Genomic DNA, 16,451 nt, shown 5'->3' with positions numbered 1-16,451 from the left:
GATAGAGACAACAGATGCAAAAATTAGAGAACTTGCTCAAAGTAAAGGTGTTATCTTAAGTTTGAATTGGAAATATTGATATGATCTCACTTTTTCCAGCTACTTAAACATGTGTGTTTTCCATCTCTATCTATTGAAAAAGCCTGGAAGTAGTAACAGCACACTAGGAGTAAGCACCGATCAGATTCTGATCCCCAGGCAGCATCTGTACTCAGGAGCGAGGATCCCTTTGTGGACCAATGAATGGCTCCTCCTTGGTGTGGGGAGGAAGAGTACAGAATGTTATACCAGAAAGCAAAGACCTCACAAAGGGTGACAAAATACAGTTCCTGTTGGTAGTTCACTGCCATAGGGGCCGAGGATGTAGCCAGTCTTTGAGCACTCACCCAGCATGCCAAGGCCGTGGTTTGGTCCCCAGCACTGCAGAAGAAAACAGTACCAGCAAGGAGAACAATAATAATAGGCAGCGGGCCAGTTTGAAAGAGTTCATACTGCCCCCGAGTGTTGAGTAATGTGGACATCAGATAAACAATGACAGCAATTAAATCAGCTTGAGTTAGCAAAAATCCATGAATTCATCAAATACTAACAATACTGGGAGTAGAAAATACAGACAAAGCAAAAACTCATTGAACGTCATTGGGAATTTCTGCAGCATCAGCTTGTTTTCTCTGAAAACCAATGATTGATAAAACTTGGAAACAAGCATTTATCCTGCCTTCTTAGCGTAAACTGTTCAAGGAAACCGCATTCCTGATATTGAACAGCACTGTTGCTGAAATTTTGTTGCAAGGTTTAAACTTGTTACTAAGATTTTAAGTTTACTGGGTATTTTTGCTTTGAGTTTTTTAAGTATGCTTTAAATCAGTTGCACTATTAAATCATTGCGCTATTGCCGAGCCAATTTTAAATTACTTTGTTGAGTTTTCCTGGTTGCAGTTCCCTATTTAGCATAAGCAGACATTTGTTCTTTTCTGATCTGACCTGCTTTGTGTTGCGCTCCCAACAGTATCCTGGCATGAACCAGCTGTCATCCAGTCTGGGAGGATTGAGTCTTCAGAGTTCCCCACAGCCGGAAAGCCTGCGGCCTGTGAACCTCACACAGGAGAGGGATGTTTTGCCCTCAACTCCTGTTTGGGCTCCTGTACCTAACTTGAACTTGGACCTCAAAAAGTTAAACTGCAGCCCAGAGTAGGTGTTTGTGTATTTCATAATCTTTTTTTTTTTTTTTTTTTTTTTATTTCATAATCTTGAAAGTAATCTACTTTGATGAAAATACTATAATATATATTGATGACTTTCAAAGATGGTAAAAGTAGTATGGTATCATTTCCCTGGTGAGAAGTTTTGTTCAGTTTGTGTAGAAGGAGATGTGAAATTGAGTGTCAGTTATCTGTTTCTCTTCCCACCTTTGTCTCAATCCTGTCCCATTTTCCTGTCACCTTAGTGGTTAATGAGGAGTCCAAGCATAAGAGTTGGAGAAACCATGACTCTAGCAAGCAGCTGTGAGACCACACAGTTCACTTACCCTTGTACAGTCTTCACTTACCCTTGTCAGCTGTAACCATGTTCACTTACCCTTGTCAGCTGTAACACAGGAATACGTTTGAGTGTCCTTTACTTCAGAGGGTAGGCACCTTCGTTGTTTCACATCTAGGAGTTTGTGGATTTTGGAATGTTTGCATAGACGTTCCTGCCTGAGCATCCCTAAACTGAAATGTCCCAAAATCTTTAATTTTTCTACCATTGTGTCTACCCAGAAAGTTTTGGACTTTGGAGCATTTCAGATTTCATATTTGGATTAGGGGGTGTTTGAACCTGTAATAGTCAGGCCTGTATACAAGATAGTAAGGGGAGACATACTGTGCACCCCCAAACTAGTAAGTCTATGGTACACTGTCAGCATTACTATGAAGAGAAAAAAATCAGAGTAGGGAGTGCATGTGGAGGGTCAGTACAGGTTTCCCAGTGGTTGGCATTCAGATGGACTGACTGGAATGAGAAGCACAGGGCCCTGGGCCCACCACGGAGTGTCCCACAGGGACATTGGTGGGGGCGTGGCTCAGTGGTGAGTGCTTGGCCAGCACCCGAGAGGCTTGGCTTTTGATACCTAGACCACCAAAAAAAAATGAGTGAGGGTGGGAGAGCAGCATGCCCTGTGCTCATGTTTCTTTTTACTCTTGTTTGTGTCCTACAAGTGGTCCTAATAGTCATTTTTTCCCACCTATGTTGTCCTTTCTGCCATGCGGAGATTTACTCCTTAATTCAGGTCTTTAGACGTGTTAAATTTATGCTTGTTTAAAGTAACCAGGCATTCCTGCTTATAGTTACAACATGCCCCGATGACTGTCATTTACACCCATAAACACTGAACTATCCTGTCTACTGCAGTGTGTTTTTCTGACAGCTAGCACACTCAGCGTGGCTTGCTTCTTGCAGTTCCTTCCGGTGTACCCTGACAAATATTCCACAGACACAGGCGTTGCTGAATAAAGCTAAACTTCCTTTGGGACTGCTGTTACATCCCTTCAGAGACCTGACGGTAAGGTAGACATTTTAAAATGTGGTGGGTGCTGAAGTGTGCTTGTGTTCAAAGGATCTAGATCTTACATTTTCTTAGAATTTTCATCTTTGATTTTTGGAGCTGGAAACAATTATTTCTGTCCAATTCAAATGAATGTTTTCTGAGCAGCTGCTTTGTGGTAGGCCCTACAGTAAGCACCGTTAACACAGAGGTGGTTATGGAAGTTTTTTGTCATGATAAAAGTCCGAGCACCATCAGAAAAGAAGTTGGAACCAGCATAGATAATGGGTAAACTTTAGGAGACCTTGAAATGGTGCTGTCCAGCTGGGGAGGAGCGCTGTGAGATTGTTCCCACTAAGCAGAAAACCATATAGTGACAAGGAAAGCCCAGGTACTCAAGTCTGTTGAAGTAAAACATTTACAGTCTGCTTGGCTTGAGACCAACTGACTAGATTCTTACACCTCTTCCAGTGTCGCTTACACATACATTATATTTAAACTAAATTTTTAAAGCTAAAAAAAAAATGGAGCTAGAAACGTTTTGTTTATACTTCTTAGGTTGTGTTTCTCCCTCACACTCGCTCAGCCGTTTTTGTATTTTCTGAGTTGAATAGAAGGTTACTTTCCGAGGCTGAGAGCCTTTTTAAGTCACACAAGCTTGGCTGCTTCTGGCCTCAGCCCCTGTGGGGCCACTGTCACCACCTGCAGTCAATCAATGGAGACAGGCGGTGCCTGCCTGCCTGCCTGTGTATGTCTGTGTGTGTGAACTATGATGGAACTCATTGATGCTCCGCCACTGAGCTACATCCACATCCCCAGTCCTCCTTATTTTTTGAGACAGTCTTGCTAAACTGCCCTGGTTGGACCAGAACTTGCAGTCCTCCACTTCAGCCTCCCTCGGTGCTAAGATTTCAGACATGCTGCACTATGCCCTGCTGTGAAAGCGTTTTTGCCTAATGTATGTTTCTTTCTTGCTGTGAACTGCTTGGGTCTAGCTGATGAGCTCTTACTTACACTGTATGATTTTCCTGGCCAGTCAGGCTCCCCCAGCAGCTAGACTTTTGCTAGATTTGGTGTGACTTTGCTTTAGTGTTAGCTTACTGTTTGTGACAAGAGTGAGAAATCTTGATAGGAGCCTAGTACATCACCAGATTCGATGACTGCGACTCTGTACAAAGCTCAGTGATGCTCTGTGTTCCATGTGTGGAGCAGAGCGCCATGAGTTCTGTTTTTCACCGGGGTGCTACGACAACGTCTCTATTTTCTTTCCCAGCAATTACCAGTGATAACATCCAATACCATTGTGCGGTGCCGATCTTGTCGAACGTATATCAACCCTTTCGTGTCCTTCATTGACCAGCGTAGATGGAAATGCAACCTGTGCTATAGAGTTAATGACGGTAACCTTCTGAGTCTTCAAATCAGTGTCTGAATGATATTTTCAGTATTTTCTGATATGCTTTCCTCATTGCTACAGGAAAGCTATAGGAACAGCTTTCTCACCATCTTGAGTGGGGAGAATATAGGCTGGGCCACCTGCACTTTGGCTGCCAAAGGTGCGGAGAGTGAGGAGAGGAGAGTGAGGTGCGGGCAGGGGAGAAAATACTCGTAGAAGAAGCAGGGGAGCTCATGTACCCCAAACGTGAAGCTCCTTTCCACTGTGCACTGGTCCTGTCCTGTCAGTGCGGGTTGACCTCCACAGCGAGTGTGAACCCGTGTGTGTGTCTGTCTGCCATCCCTGTATTCACTTTTTAGATCTACCTATCTTACTAGCTTTCAAGTTTGCATTTCTCAGATTTGTGTCATATGTTACCATAGGTAGGACACAAGTCTAAGAAGGGAAGTTACCTGTGTCCTGGTTTCCTCACATGATTTCAGAAAATTAGTTATTTTTATACTTTGGATCTGTTTTTTAAGAGGCCTGAAGGGTTTTGTTTTTGTCACTAAGTGTTCCCAGAGCTATTGGTTAACCCTTAGGTATTGATGATAAAGGCGTTTATTTCTGGGCTTGTTACTAAATTTACATTCGATTCCTCCTCTTACCCAGTTCCTGAAGAGTTCATGTATAACCCCCTTACACGATCTTATGGAGAACCTCATAAACGACCTGAAGTTCAGAATTCAACTGTGGAGTTCATCGCGTCCTCGGATTACATGGTAACAATTGGTGTTAAATTAGTCCTGGGATACATTTGTGTGGGTTGTTTTCAATTTTCTGTTAAGTGAATTCTTGTCCAAATTCTGCAGTTCTCATAGTACTTTTAAAATAAATTAACAGTGAAAGTTTGTGCTTAACAAATATAATGTTATTTGATCTAGAAAAATGTATTAGATCACTAAGAAGTGTTAGTACTGTAACGTTTTATGATGAGCACCAGCAACTATGGTTTGTTCCCTCTTGGATTTGACTGCCTGCCAGGAATGGGAACATATTCTTTTATCATTTAACATTAAAGGCACTTCAAACAGAAAAACTGCTGTTTTCAAGGTCTTAAAGATACCACTATTTTTCTGGTTCACCCAGTACAGATACAAGAATACATGAATATTAACTAATCTTTCTCTTTCTAGTCCAGTCATAAAATTCTGCCTGTTCCTTAATTATATGGGCTCTAAATGTCACACTTCCATTTACAAAAGTGAGTTTTTTACCCAAGTCATGCTTATTTTCAGTCATATCTGCCCATTTTTAATAACTGTGTTTCTTCCATATCCTTATTTCTAATCTTTGTTATCTGCAAATACTTAAAGTGCTGCTAATGGAAAAGAGGAAACAGGAACAGCTGATGTGTAGTGAATTTCTGGTGGTTGGCCCATTTTTATTTTTATTTCTATGTTCTTTTGTGTCTAATTCAGCCTTCTGTAACCAAGTGTAATTGTCACATTTAGTTCCATATTAGCTGTAACAAACTTTCACTTGATCACTTTTCTTCTCATGGAATCTTCTTACCTTATGACTTACTTTGGTCTTAACTCTGCTCAGGATCCTTAGGAGTGTTGAAATGATAGTGCAAGAAATAATCTTTATTTATTTATTTAAAAAAAATTTTGTTTTTTTTTGGTTTTTTCCGGTACTGGGAATTGAACTCACAACGTTGTGCTTGCCAGGCAGGTGCTGTGCCGCTTAACTAAATCCCTAGCCCCAAGAAATAATCTTCCATTTTTGTTATATGATTCATATTACCTTTGTTGGAATTTATTTATTTATTTGCTTACTTATTTTTCCAATACTGGGTATTGAACCCAAGACCTTCATGCTGAGGTATATCCCCAGCCCTTTTTTATGTTTTATTTTGAAGCAGGGACTCACTTGGTTACAATGGCTAGGCTTTAACGTGTACTCCTCTTGTCGCAGCCTCCCAGAATGCCCAGAACGTAGGCATGTACAACCTGCCTGAATTGACTGACATTAAACACATGTACAAAAATCTTCACGGGCTGGAGGTGTAGCTCAGTGGTAAGGCACTTGCCTAGCATGGGTGAAGCCCTAGGTTGGATCCCCAGCACTATAAAAACAACAATAAAATAAAATTTTAAGATTTAAATGTTTTTTGGAATAAGGAAAGTATATATAAAATCTGTAGTCAGTTTAATATTAAATAATAAACAAGCTTAATTCTTCTTTAGAAGATGTCTTAGCCAACATTCCTTACCAGAAAAACATTTAACCAACCTACTTAACCATTATAACTACCTTATCATACTTAATCCACAAGTTTTACAAGAAAAGAATTCAAGGCATATCACTTTCATCAGTGGGTGAGGTGTTACAAGCAGTGGTCCTGTTTTAGCTTTAGTGCGGTATACTCAGCAGTAAGTGTCCCATGGTAGTAGTGAAAGGGGTAACCTGTACCTGTCACTAAACAGCATTGCTTTTGCTCCTTTCAGCTCCGTCCTCCTCAGCCCGCAGTTTACCTGTTTGTGTTAGATGTGTCGCATAATGCCGTGGAAGCTGGATATTTGACAGTTTTGTGCCAGTCGCTGTTAGAACACTTAGACAAGTAAGAATAATTTTTACTCATATCATGTGTCTGTATGTCATTACGCTCAAATCTGAAGTGTTAGCAGTTTACTGGGTTACCTTTTGTTAAGTTCAGGTATGTTTTTCTGTAAACTATGAGAGTACTTCCCATCTACCATAGAATAAGACTTCCCCGCTTGAGTTACTATGATGTAAGTGACTTAGTATCTGAATCATGAAGTCACCCAAGTTTTAGCATTTCATCAAGAATCTGATCTTACCTCACTGCCCCATGACTCAGCTGTGACCCGTGGGCCTGAGCACCTGTTTCTGGAGAGGCTCCCCTGTCGGGGGATCTGGAATCTGGGAAGGCTGCAGCTGTGGCTGTGTGTTGTGTTGAGTGGCACAAGCTAGACACTGACAGGGAAATGCCAAGCACTCCACTTCCTTGTGGAGTAGTTCATCCTCAGTCTACTGGCAGTGGAGAGCAGAGCCGTGGCGGGCGAGGAGATGCTGCCCCCAGGATGCAGCACTGAGCTCCAGCCATAGCACCGGAGCTCATGGCCATATGTTCATGCCAACTGGAGTCAAGCTGTTCTCATCACAAAAATGATAACTTGTGATGGGATATACACGTCAATAAATAGCTTTAGTCATTCCTCAATGTGCATTTATTTCTAAACATCCTTTTGTGCACACAGTTTTACCTGTCAGTTCAAATAAGGTAAAAGCAAAAATGTTAAAATAATCTGAGGAAAAGAAATGTGGCCATAATATACTCTAAGCAAGGAAGTTCCTTATAAGGCAGTCTTAACTGCCCTGGGGGAGGACGAGGGGCAGAACGGAAGGAAGGCCCTCGTTTAGGTGCTGAGCAGCGAACCACACCATGCAGTGGCAGCGGAGCCCGGCCTGGGTGCTTTGTCCTGAGCTTTTAATTCCTGCCTGTGTCTGCCGGGGGTGCTCACTGGGGAGCCTCTCAACTAGTGTTTAAATGATCCCCAGGTCTCTGGAAACCACACTGTTTGTATTCTGCCTCTGTTTTTTCTCAAGGTTGGGGGTGAGAGTGGTTCTTGACCTGGGCAGGATATGGGGTGTAATGCACAAATACTTTGTCACAAGCGCCCTAGGCTTCTCCCCTCTTGCGTTTGAACCCAAGAACCCTTTCCCTGTTGACATTCCTGGTCACCGTACCCTGCATAGTACTGATGCCTATAAATGTAGCTCAGGCCACTGAAACACTCAGGATTCTAAAAATCCAAAGATGCTAAAAGGTTGGCATTTGGTGCTCTTTAGTAATTTAGTTGTCACATTTTTATCCTTGATTTAAGTGTTTGCCCCTATTTAATCGTAAGGGCTAACCCACTCTGGGAGTAGCTTCACAGTGAGTGGCAGTGAAGAGCGCTCGCAGAGAACACCAAGTTCTGACCCCTGCCTGGAGATACCTCCATTCCTGACTGGAGTGGCCAGAGCCAGCCCTTGTCCCAGCTCCTTGCTGCAGTAGCCCACTCGCCTTGCTGCTCACACACGAAGTCTGTGTCGCACCCCTTGGAAGCCTCTCCAACAGTGCCGAGTTACGAACTGCAGATCAAATAGAGTATAAAACTATTAGAAAATACTTACACTTGATTATGACAGAAAGTAAAGCATTAAGAAAATGAAAAACAAAGGTGATAGGGCTAGCAGCAATGTAATAAGAAGTTTTTGTGGTGGTCTCTGGAGACGTCTTTGAGAAAGAGGACTTGGTGCTAGAGCAGTTGCAGCTCAGCCTGGTGTAGTTTAATGTGGAGGTGGGTCCCTGGCCTCCACTGCTTGGTGAGAGGTGACACAAGCTCAGGGAGCGCAGCAGTCTCGGAAACAGAAAGATGAGTCTGGGCACCCTAGCCTCAGCCTGCCTGGTGAGCTGAGTGTGCAGTGCTGCTCCTGGAGCTCCTGGGTGTCATCCTGCAGACATGGTTCTCGCCGTGGCACATGCTGAAAACATTTTAGAAGCATCACAGAAAAATAGACTATACTACCAAGCCAACATGGTTGTTGGGCACATTGAAATACACTGAGCAAGTTGGGGCACCCTCATTAAAACGGGAAGTTGGGTGGGTGGTGTGATGGTTACTTGCTTTGGTATACTTAGGGCTCTGGCTTGAAAGCAGTTCTGACAGAATTTTTTTTTTTTTTTAATTTATTTTTATTTTAAAGAGAAAAAATAACAACAACCAATACAAAAACAAAACAACACAAAAACAATAAAAACGATAATAGAATTTCAAAGCAAGGTGAAAGGAAGTTAACAATGGTTGTTATACTACCTTTTTTTTTTGTACCAGAAATTGAACTCAGGACTTCACACTTGTCAGGCAGGTGCTGTGCCACTGAGGTGTATCCCCATCCCTTATATTACATATTGTTATCTTCAGCATAGCTGCTGAGATTACCATATGTAAGAATGCAAGATTGATCAAACCATTAAAGAAAAGAAAACTTAAAGAACGTTAGAGACGATGCAGAGTTTCACTAATCAAGATAGTAGGGATTCAACAATGGTTGTTGTTGTCTTCAAATTAGTTGTTCAGATTACCAGATATAAGCATGCAAAATTGGTCAAAAAAAATTTAAGCATTAACTGTTCCTTTCAATAAATCAATAGACACCAGCAGTACAGTTATCCCAGCGATCCTTCTATATACATATATATATATATATTTTCCCTTCTTTACCCTCGTCCTTTAAAAAATTGATTGATTAATATTTTGGTGTTAATAAATGTGTCATTTGTTTTAAATTTTGCACATTAAAATTTATGGGCATTATAGTCTTACAAAGTGTTCTTGTGTCATTCTGTGCTTAAAACGCTTAAATAAGGTATATTATTGTAATGTTGGAACTAAAAATGTAAATTTTCCCTTAAAAGAGTATGTTTCAAAGGAAAGTTCAGAAGAAATCTTTTTTTTTTTTTTTGGTTTTTCTCCGGTACCAGGAACCAAACTCACGACCTTGCGCTTGCCAGGCAGGCACTTTTGCCGCTGAGCTAAATCCCCAGCCCAGAAATCTTAAACTTTTTTAAAAATTTCACTTCCAGTTTTGGTTTATTATGAGAATATAGATATAGTTCAGTTTACTAAGTATGAAGTCTAAACGTATAAGTGGTTTCATCTGAAAATGCAATCATTCGTCCTTAGTTTTCCATGTTTTATATTGGTTGAGTGATAATTTTGTCTCGTCTTAAAAAGTATTATTAGACTTAGCTTTCTGTTTCATTATTTTATGATACCAAATGTTCCTGAACATTTGGAATTTAAAATTGTCATTTTTATCTTTAGGCTTCCTGGAGATTCACGAACAAGAATAGGATTCATGACCTTTGATAGCACTATTCATTTCTACAGTTTACAGGAAGGATTATCACAGCCACAGATGTTGATTGTGTCTGACATAGATGGTAAGCATCCTGCAAGATAAAAAAAATCTCTAACTACAGATGTCAGAATGGATGCTACAGTATTTAACAATTCATATTGTCATGTCCTGTGAGAATAATATGGTGCACCTTGGTGTTTGTTTTAAAATGATTCCTTTCAGATAATTGATTGTTAATTTTTTACACCTGTGTATGTATTACACACACATTTGTATAGTATGTACAGAGTATATATTTAATAAGGTTACAAGCCAGGCGTGGTGGCCCATGCCTGTAATCCCAGCACTCGGGAGGCTGAGGCAGGAGGATCGTTGAAAGTTTGAGACCAGCCTGGGCTACAAAGTGAGCTGAAGGCCAACCTGAACTGCGTAGCGAGACCCTGTCTCAAAAAGACAAAAAAAAAAAAAGATTACAGTACACATCATGTGTGCAACTTGATGAAAACTAAAATTTTCTAATTTATTATATTTTTTTAACTTTATTTGTTGACTAAAATATGTTTTCCCTATAGATGTTTTTCTACCTACACCGGATGGTTTACTTGTGAATCTATATGAAAGCAAAGAGGTGAGATGGATTTATTTTCTTGAAGTGTCAAAGTATTTCTGTTGTTTCAACTAGACACTAGCATCCATCCCCTTGCTGTGTCAGTGTTAGACAGTAGACAGCATAGGGAGCGTCTTTTTTCTCCTTAGTTTGCAGTCCCCAGAGATGGAGTGACCCATGCTGTATTCTGAGGTGTTTTAAACAGGAATATTGCCTTGCCTTCTCAGTAATTGAATGTTTTATCTTTGTTTTCCCAGCTTATTAAAGTCTTATTGAATGCATTACCAAATATGTTCACCAACACAAGAGAAACACACAGTGCCCTTGGTCCGGCGCTTCAGGCTGCCTTTAAATTAATGTCTCCAACAGGTGGCCGTGTGTCTGTATTTCAGACACAGTTACCTTCCTTGGGCGCAGGGCTTCTGCAGTCCCGAGAAGATCCCAATCAAAGATCCAGCACAAAGGTACTGTATGTTTAACGTCTCTGTCTTATCCACTGATGCTCCTACCTCCACTGACAGTGTAACTCTTAGTTTATTATGCTGCTGTATGACTTCATTAATAATTTAAAAATCACTAAAAGAGTTTAACTGAATTTAACCTTTTTTATTTCTATGTTGCAGTGTTCTTTTTACTGCTTTGTAAGCCGTAAAAATGAGGAAATCACTTAAACATGTTATTTTACAAATGAGGAAACAGATTAAAGTGTATGGTGAATGGTTACGTAATTTAAATACTAAAGACGTGGCTTAATATTCTAATTCTGGTTTTCTGTTCTGTTTTACAAGTGGAAAACTTACTAAATCTGAGTTACTGTAATTTAACATGATCATACTAAAAAACTGTTTAATTTTAAAGATATACTACTGTTTTTTTTTTTCCTTTGGCTTTTTGAAACAGGGCCCCACTAATGCAGTTCAGGCTGGCTTTCAGCTCACATTGTAGCCTAGGCTGGCCTCAAACTCATAATGATCCTTCTGCCTCAGCCTCCCAAGTGCTAGAATTATAGCCGCGCGCCACCATGCCTGGCAAGATGTACTACTTATTCTGTAAAATGTGGAAAGTAGAGAAGAAAAATAATTCATCAGTAATTTCACTTGCAAGTTATTAGCAGTTAAAGACATACAAATAAGCATAATTAGGCATCATACATATAAGTGTATTTAAAGTGGCATTGATAGCTTTCTCAGACCCCTAAACTCTAAAAATCTATAGTAAAGGTGACAGTATTTCATTCAACTGAACTGTTCAGTGGCTGGGCAGCAATTATTTAAACCTTCTTTAATATCTAATACTCTCACTCTGGAGCCAGATTTCTTGAGTTTATAGTCTCAACATTTTACCACAATCATGCAGTAATTGCATAATCTTGGCCAATTTACTTCATCAGTTTTTGCTTTCGTTTCCTCATCTGTAAAAGGCAGATAATAAAAACCCTTTGAGATAATGTGTTAATGTGAGAATTAAATTGTTCTGAATATGCAGAACATCTAAAGCAGTGCTGGGCCATAATTGCTTTTTATAAATACAATATTGCCTCTTACTGCTATAGGAAATCTAATCCAGCCACCTTGATGGTTTTAAAACTCCTTACTTCGGTAGTAGAGAAGAGGCCGCCCTCTTCTTTACTGTAAGAAAAGAGATAGACCATGTGCGTAATTAAAGGCTTTCAGCCCTTACCTGGTGATCTGTCGGCTTAGGTGGTGCAGCATCTTGGCCCTGCAACTGACTTTTATAAGAAGCTTGCTTTGGATTGCTCAGGACAGCAAACGGCAGTGGACCTGTTCCTCTTAAGCTCACAATATTCTGACCTGGCTTCTCTAGGTAAGTTTATTTGTTCACATGAACATTTTTAGCATGCTATTAAGTCTAAACTCTTCAGTAAGCTTGCTCAGTACCTTGGAGAGAATGGTGTATGAATTCTGTACATAATGTCTATGAAGATTACCTATGAACTGTATGAAATGCCACTAGTATTTTGTGTATATAATGATTCACTGAGCATTCTGCTCAACAGTAGACATTATATTTTATAAAAAGTTTTGTTTTCTGATTTACATGTTACTTGTATTTTGACAACTCTAGGTTTTTCCTTAAAACTCAGATTTCTTCACATTATAGAATCTGTATCATTGTATGAATAGAATATACTTGTTTCTATAGCTAATTCTTTTCTTGCTTCTCTCCAAAGCTTGTATGTCCAAGTATTCTGCAGGATGCATCTATTATTACCCATCTTTCCACTGTACCCTCAACCCTTCCCAAGCAGAAAAGTTACAGAAGGACCTGAAACGGTACCTTACAAGGAAAATTGGGTTCGAGGCTGTCATGAGGATAAGGTGTACCAAAGGTATGAACTTGTAAAAATTGTTACATGCTTATATCAAAACAGTGATACACTGTCACATTGTTGCGAATGTGTGTGATGATTCAGTGATGATTTCTTAAGAAAAAAACATGTAAGTGGGTGAAAGTAATGTTTTGGTTTATTCAAGAAGAACCTTAAGAGAAAGCTTATCTTGGAAATGATTTGAAGAAAGCTAGGGCAATAGAGAAGCTCTTAAGTGAATACTAATTAAGAATCTTTGCCTTTATAGTCACTTAATTTACATTTACTTGGATTTATGTATTTGCTGGAGGGATTCTTATGTCTTATTTTAAATCTAAGTTGTAGAGTAGTCCTTGTCTAATTTGCTTTGTTAGGTCTTGGACTTCAGGTCACACCAGAAAATGTTCATGATTAGGTGTTGCTACAGGTTAAAAGTATAGTCTTCCTTTCACTTGTCCTGCATTAGTTTTTGGAATTAGTACTTTAGAACCTATACCCAACCCTCTAACTTTACCTCCCCTTCATCTCTCTGGTTTTATGCTTTACTTGAAGACAGGATCTTGCTGAGTTGCCAAGGCTGGGCTCTCACACCTGCTTCAGCCTCCCATAATGCTGGAATTAGAGTTGTGTGCCAGTACGCCCGACTCACTTTATCTTTTTGATTCAAGATTAGAGGGATCTTTGACTTTAAACAGTAACTTTACCTTGAGGTGAAGAAAGTACGGTTAGTTGAGATTTTATACAGGTTTGTCTGTGTTTCAGGCCTTTCGATGCACACCTTTCACGGAAACTTCTTTGTCCGCTCCACCGACCTGCTGTCTCTCGCCAACATCAACCCTGATGCCGGATTCGCGGTGCAGCTGTCCATTGAGGAAAACTTGACGGACACCTCCCTGGTGTGCTTTCAGACGGCACTGCTCTACACTTCCAGCAAAGGTCAGGGCCTCTGCAAGGGCCACGGCGCAGCTGTCTCCTCCTCACTTGCTCTCCGGGGATTGGGGCAGGATCTGTCTTGCTGGGAAGCAGTGGAATTCCCACTGGTTAATCAAACCTATGTTCTTTGAGGTTATTTTTTCTAACTTTTTAATCTTCAAATAATATATGTCCACAAGTGTTTCTGTGTATATACATGGGTATGTTTAAAATTTACATTCCTAGGCTGGGCATGGTGGCGCACGCCTGTAATCCCAGCACTTGGGAGGCTGAGGTAGGAGGATCGTTGCAAGTTCGAGACCAGCCTGGGCTACAAAGTGAGCTGAAGGCTAACTTGAACTGCATAGCGAGACCCTGTCTCAAAAAGACAAAAAAAAAACTTTCATTCCTAAGATCATATGGTTTTGGTAAATGCCTCCTAAATCCTGCTGTGCCATCCTTGGCAACATTTCTTGCCCTGTGAAAGAGAATTCTTATTAAATTGCTGGGTAACCTTTACTTGTTATTTGACAGTGAAGTTTTCAGATACTTTACTCTGTTGGGTATAATTCATAATGAGTGACATTAAAATAAAAACTAGAACCTCATGTTTGACTGTATATAAAATTGTGTGCACACCTGTAATTCCAGCACTCAGGAGGCTGAGGCAGGAGGACTGCTGCAAGTTCTAGACTAGCCTGAACTACATAGTGAGTTCAAGGCCAGCTGGAACTACGTAACACAACCCTGTATCAAAAAAACTAAAATTGTGTGTGTTCACAGTCTGTAGATTTGGCAAATGTTTCATTTTCATTAAAACACATTAATTGTAAAACTTGGTATTTACATTGCATTTTATCTTCCATTTTATATTGGGTATATTAAATTTTTAATTTAGCTAAGCAGCATCCTAAGGAAGCTTTTGATTCATTATCTTTATTTCTTTCTTAAATGACGTTTATTCACCATTTTATTCAGGTGAGCGGAGGATCAGAGTACACACACTCTGTTTGCCAGTGGTGAGCTCACTAGCAGAGGTGTATGCAGGAGTGGACGTGCAAGCTGCTATCTGTCTTCTTGCAAATATGGGTGAGTACAAAGTTGAAGAACAGGCAAAACGTATTTTTCTACCCTAAAAACTGAAGCTGGAGCTATTTTTTTTTTTTAATCCTAGACAAGTTCTTCCTTTAAAAAGTGGTGTGGTTTTGGAGGGTGCTTTTTTTTTTCCATTTTTGATGATTTGAGATAGGGTCTCGTTATAGTCTAGGCTGGCCCTGAACTCACTATGTAGTCCATGCTGGCCTCAAACCCACAATGATTCTCCTGTCCCAGCCTCCCAAGTGCTGGGATTACAGGGATGTACCACCACACCTGGCTGTCCATTTTTATTTACTATAGGGCAAATTAGACTCCTCTTCTGTTTCTTAAAAATTAGACTCCTCTTCTGTTTCTTAAAAATTCTCAGTTTAACAATCAGTTGAGGAGTTCATGATCACTGGTAAAAGCCTAATGAACTTCAGCTAACAAAGATAGGAAAAAGCTATACTGTGTCAGTGCAGTAGAACACAGCTCCATGATGCAAGGAAGGGGGAACCGGCAGAGCTGGGTAGATGGGGACGATCTCAAAGGCCTTATACCAGCTGAATGAAGGTAAACCCAAAAGGCTTCTTCTGCTTCCATTCCCATGATGATCTGGGAGAAGGGCAGTCACCATTGGGGAGAATCAGCGATTGCATGACTAGCATCCCTGCAGAGGGTGCTCAGGCAGAAGTGCTTTTACAGCAGCAATGATGGATTACGCAGGTGTACATTTGACATGCAACCCACCATAGAACTGTACTCAGTGAACATTGTTTTGTTTTCATGGATAAATTTATACCTGAAATGAACTTCGCTATTTCCCATATAACTCTGGAGGAAAATAATTATTACTCAAAATTAGTATTTACTAAAGAAACCCCCAGACTATCCTCCTTTTTGTGGCCCGAGATTCTGTGTGTGCTGGGATTCTGTGTGTGTTGGGTAAGCACTTGTACCAGGGGGCTATACCCCCAGCCCAGGATCTTAATTTTTAAGGTGTCATTTTATATCTAGATTTTAAATTGTCTATACTGTAATTGATTATATTTCATTATGCTTTTACTTTTAATGCTTGGGCATATTTATAGATTGTTTCTGTTTTAATAAAATATGTTCTTGGGGAAAAGTTTGGCATTATTTGTTTCTTCAATGTCTATATGAAAACATGTTCATTTGGCCTCTTTTTATTTTAAAGAGTAAAAGAAGGATAACATTAAAATTGGGGGGCTTGTCAAATTACAGACAAAGTGGTAGGAAATTATCAATGGTTATTGTTTTACATATTGTTATCTACAAGATAGTTTCTCAGGAAAACAAATAGACAAATAATAGTGAGTTACAGACAAAAGAGGTAGAAGATTATCAATAGTTGTTGTACTATACTTTGGTATCTTCGAAGTGGCTTCTAAAGAAAATAAGTAGAGCTATACATGAGTGACCTATTGAATAATCATTAACTATTCTCAATGGTTGTTGTAGGAAACACATAATAATAAGCATACATCCATTTAGGAAATAGGATAGGAACAGTACAAACATTACAGAGTTATGGGTAGATTAGTAGGAAAATACCAATGGCTACTGAATACATGGTGGTATCTTCAAAGTGGTTTCTCAGGAAGACAGAGATACACAAAAAGGATCTAACAAGTAGTTACAGCCGAAGGGTTGTCAAAAATAGCATATT

The 16,451-nt window shown here is 39.9% G+C and overlaps 1 protein-coding gene across 1 annotated transcript in view; it reads left to right on the top strand.

Moving 5' to 3' along the window:
• Sec24b (SEC24 homolog B, COPII coat complex component) overlaps nt 1–16,451 on the top strand; it is a gene marked incomplete in the record, with an annotated part of 66,102 nt that overhangs the window by 41,233 nt on the left and 8,418 nt on the right. The window contains 12 exon segments of the mRNA XM_013505418.1: nt 1,010–1,191; nt 2,440–2,542; nt 3,798–3,924; nt 4,572–4,681; nt 6,413–6,525; nt 9,800–9,918; nt 10,409–10,464; nt 10,701–10,907; nt 12,144–12,267; nt 12,635–12,793; nt 13,535–13,708; nt 14,663–14,773. Coding sequence (XP_013360872.1) covers nt 1,010–1,191; nt 2,440–2,542; nt 3,798–3,924; nt 4,572–4,681; nt 6,413–6,525; nt 9,800–9,918; nt 10,409–10,464; nt 10,701–10,907; nt 12,144–12,267; nt 12,635–12,793; nt 13,535–13,708; nt 14,663–14,773 — 1,585 coding nt within the window.

Source organism: Chinchilla lanigera, unplaced genomic scaffold (genome assembly GCF_000276665.1).
Source record: "Chinchilla lanigera isolate Chin_1 unplaced genomic scaffold, ChiLan1.0 scaffold00095, whole genome shotgun sequence".
NCBI lineage: Eukaryota > Metazoa > Chordata > Mammalia > Rodentia > Chinchillidae > Chinchilla > Chinchilla lanigera.
This window is presented reverse-complemented; position numbering and strand designations above follow the sequence as displayed.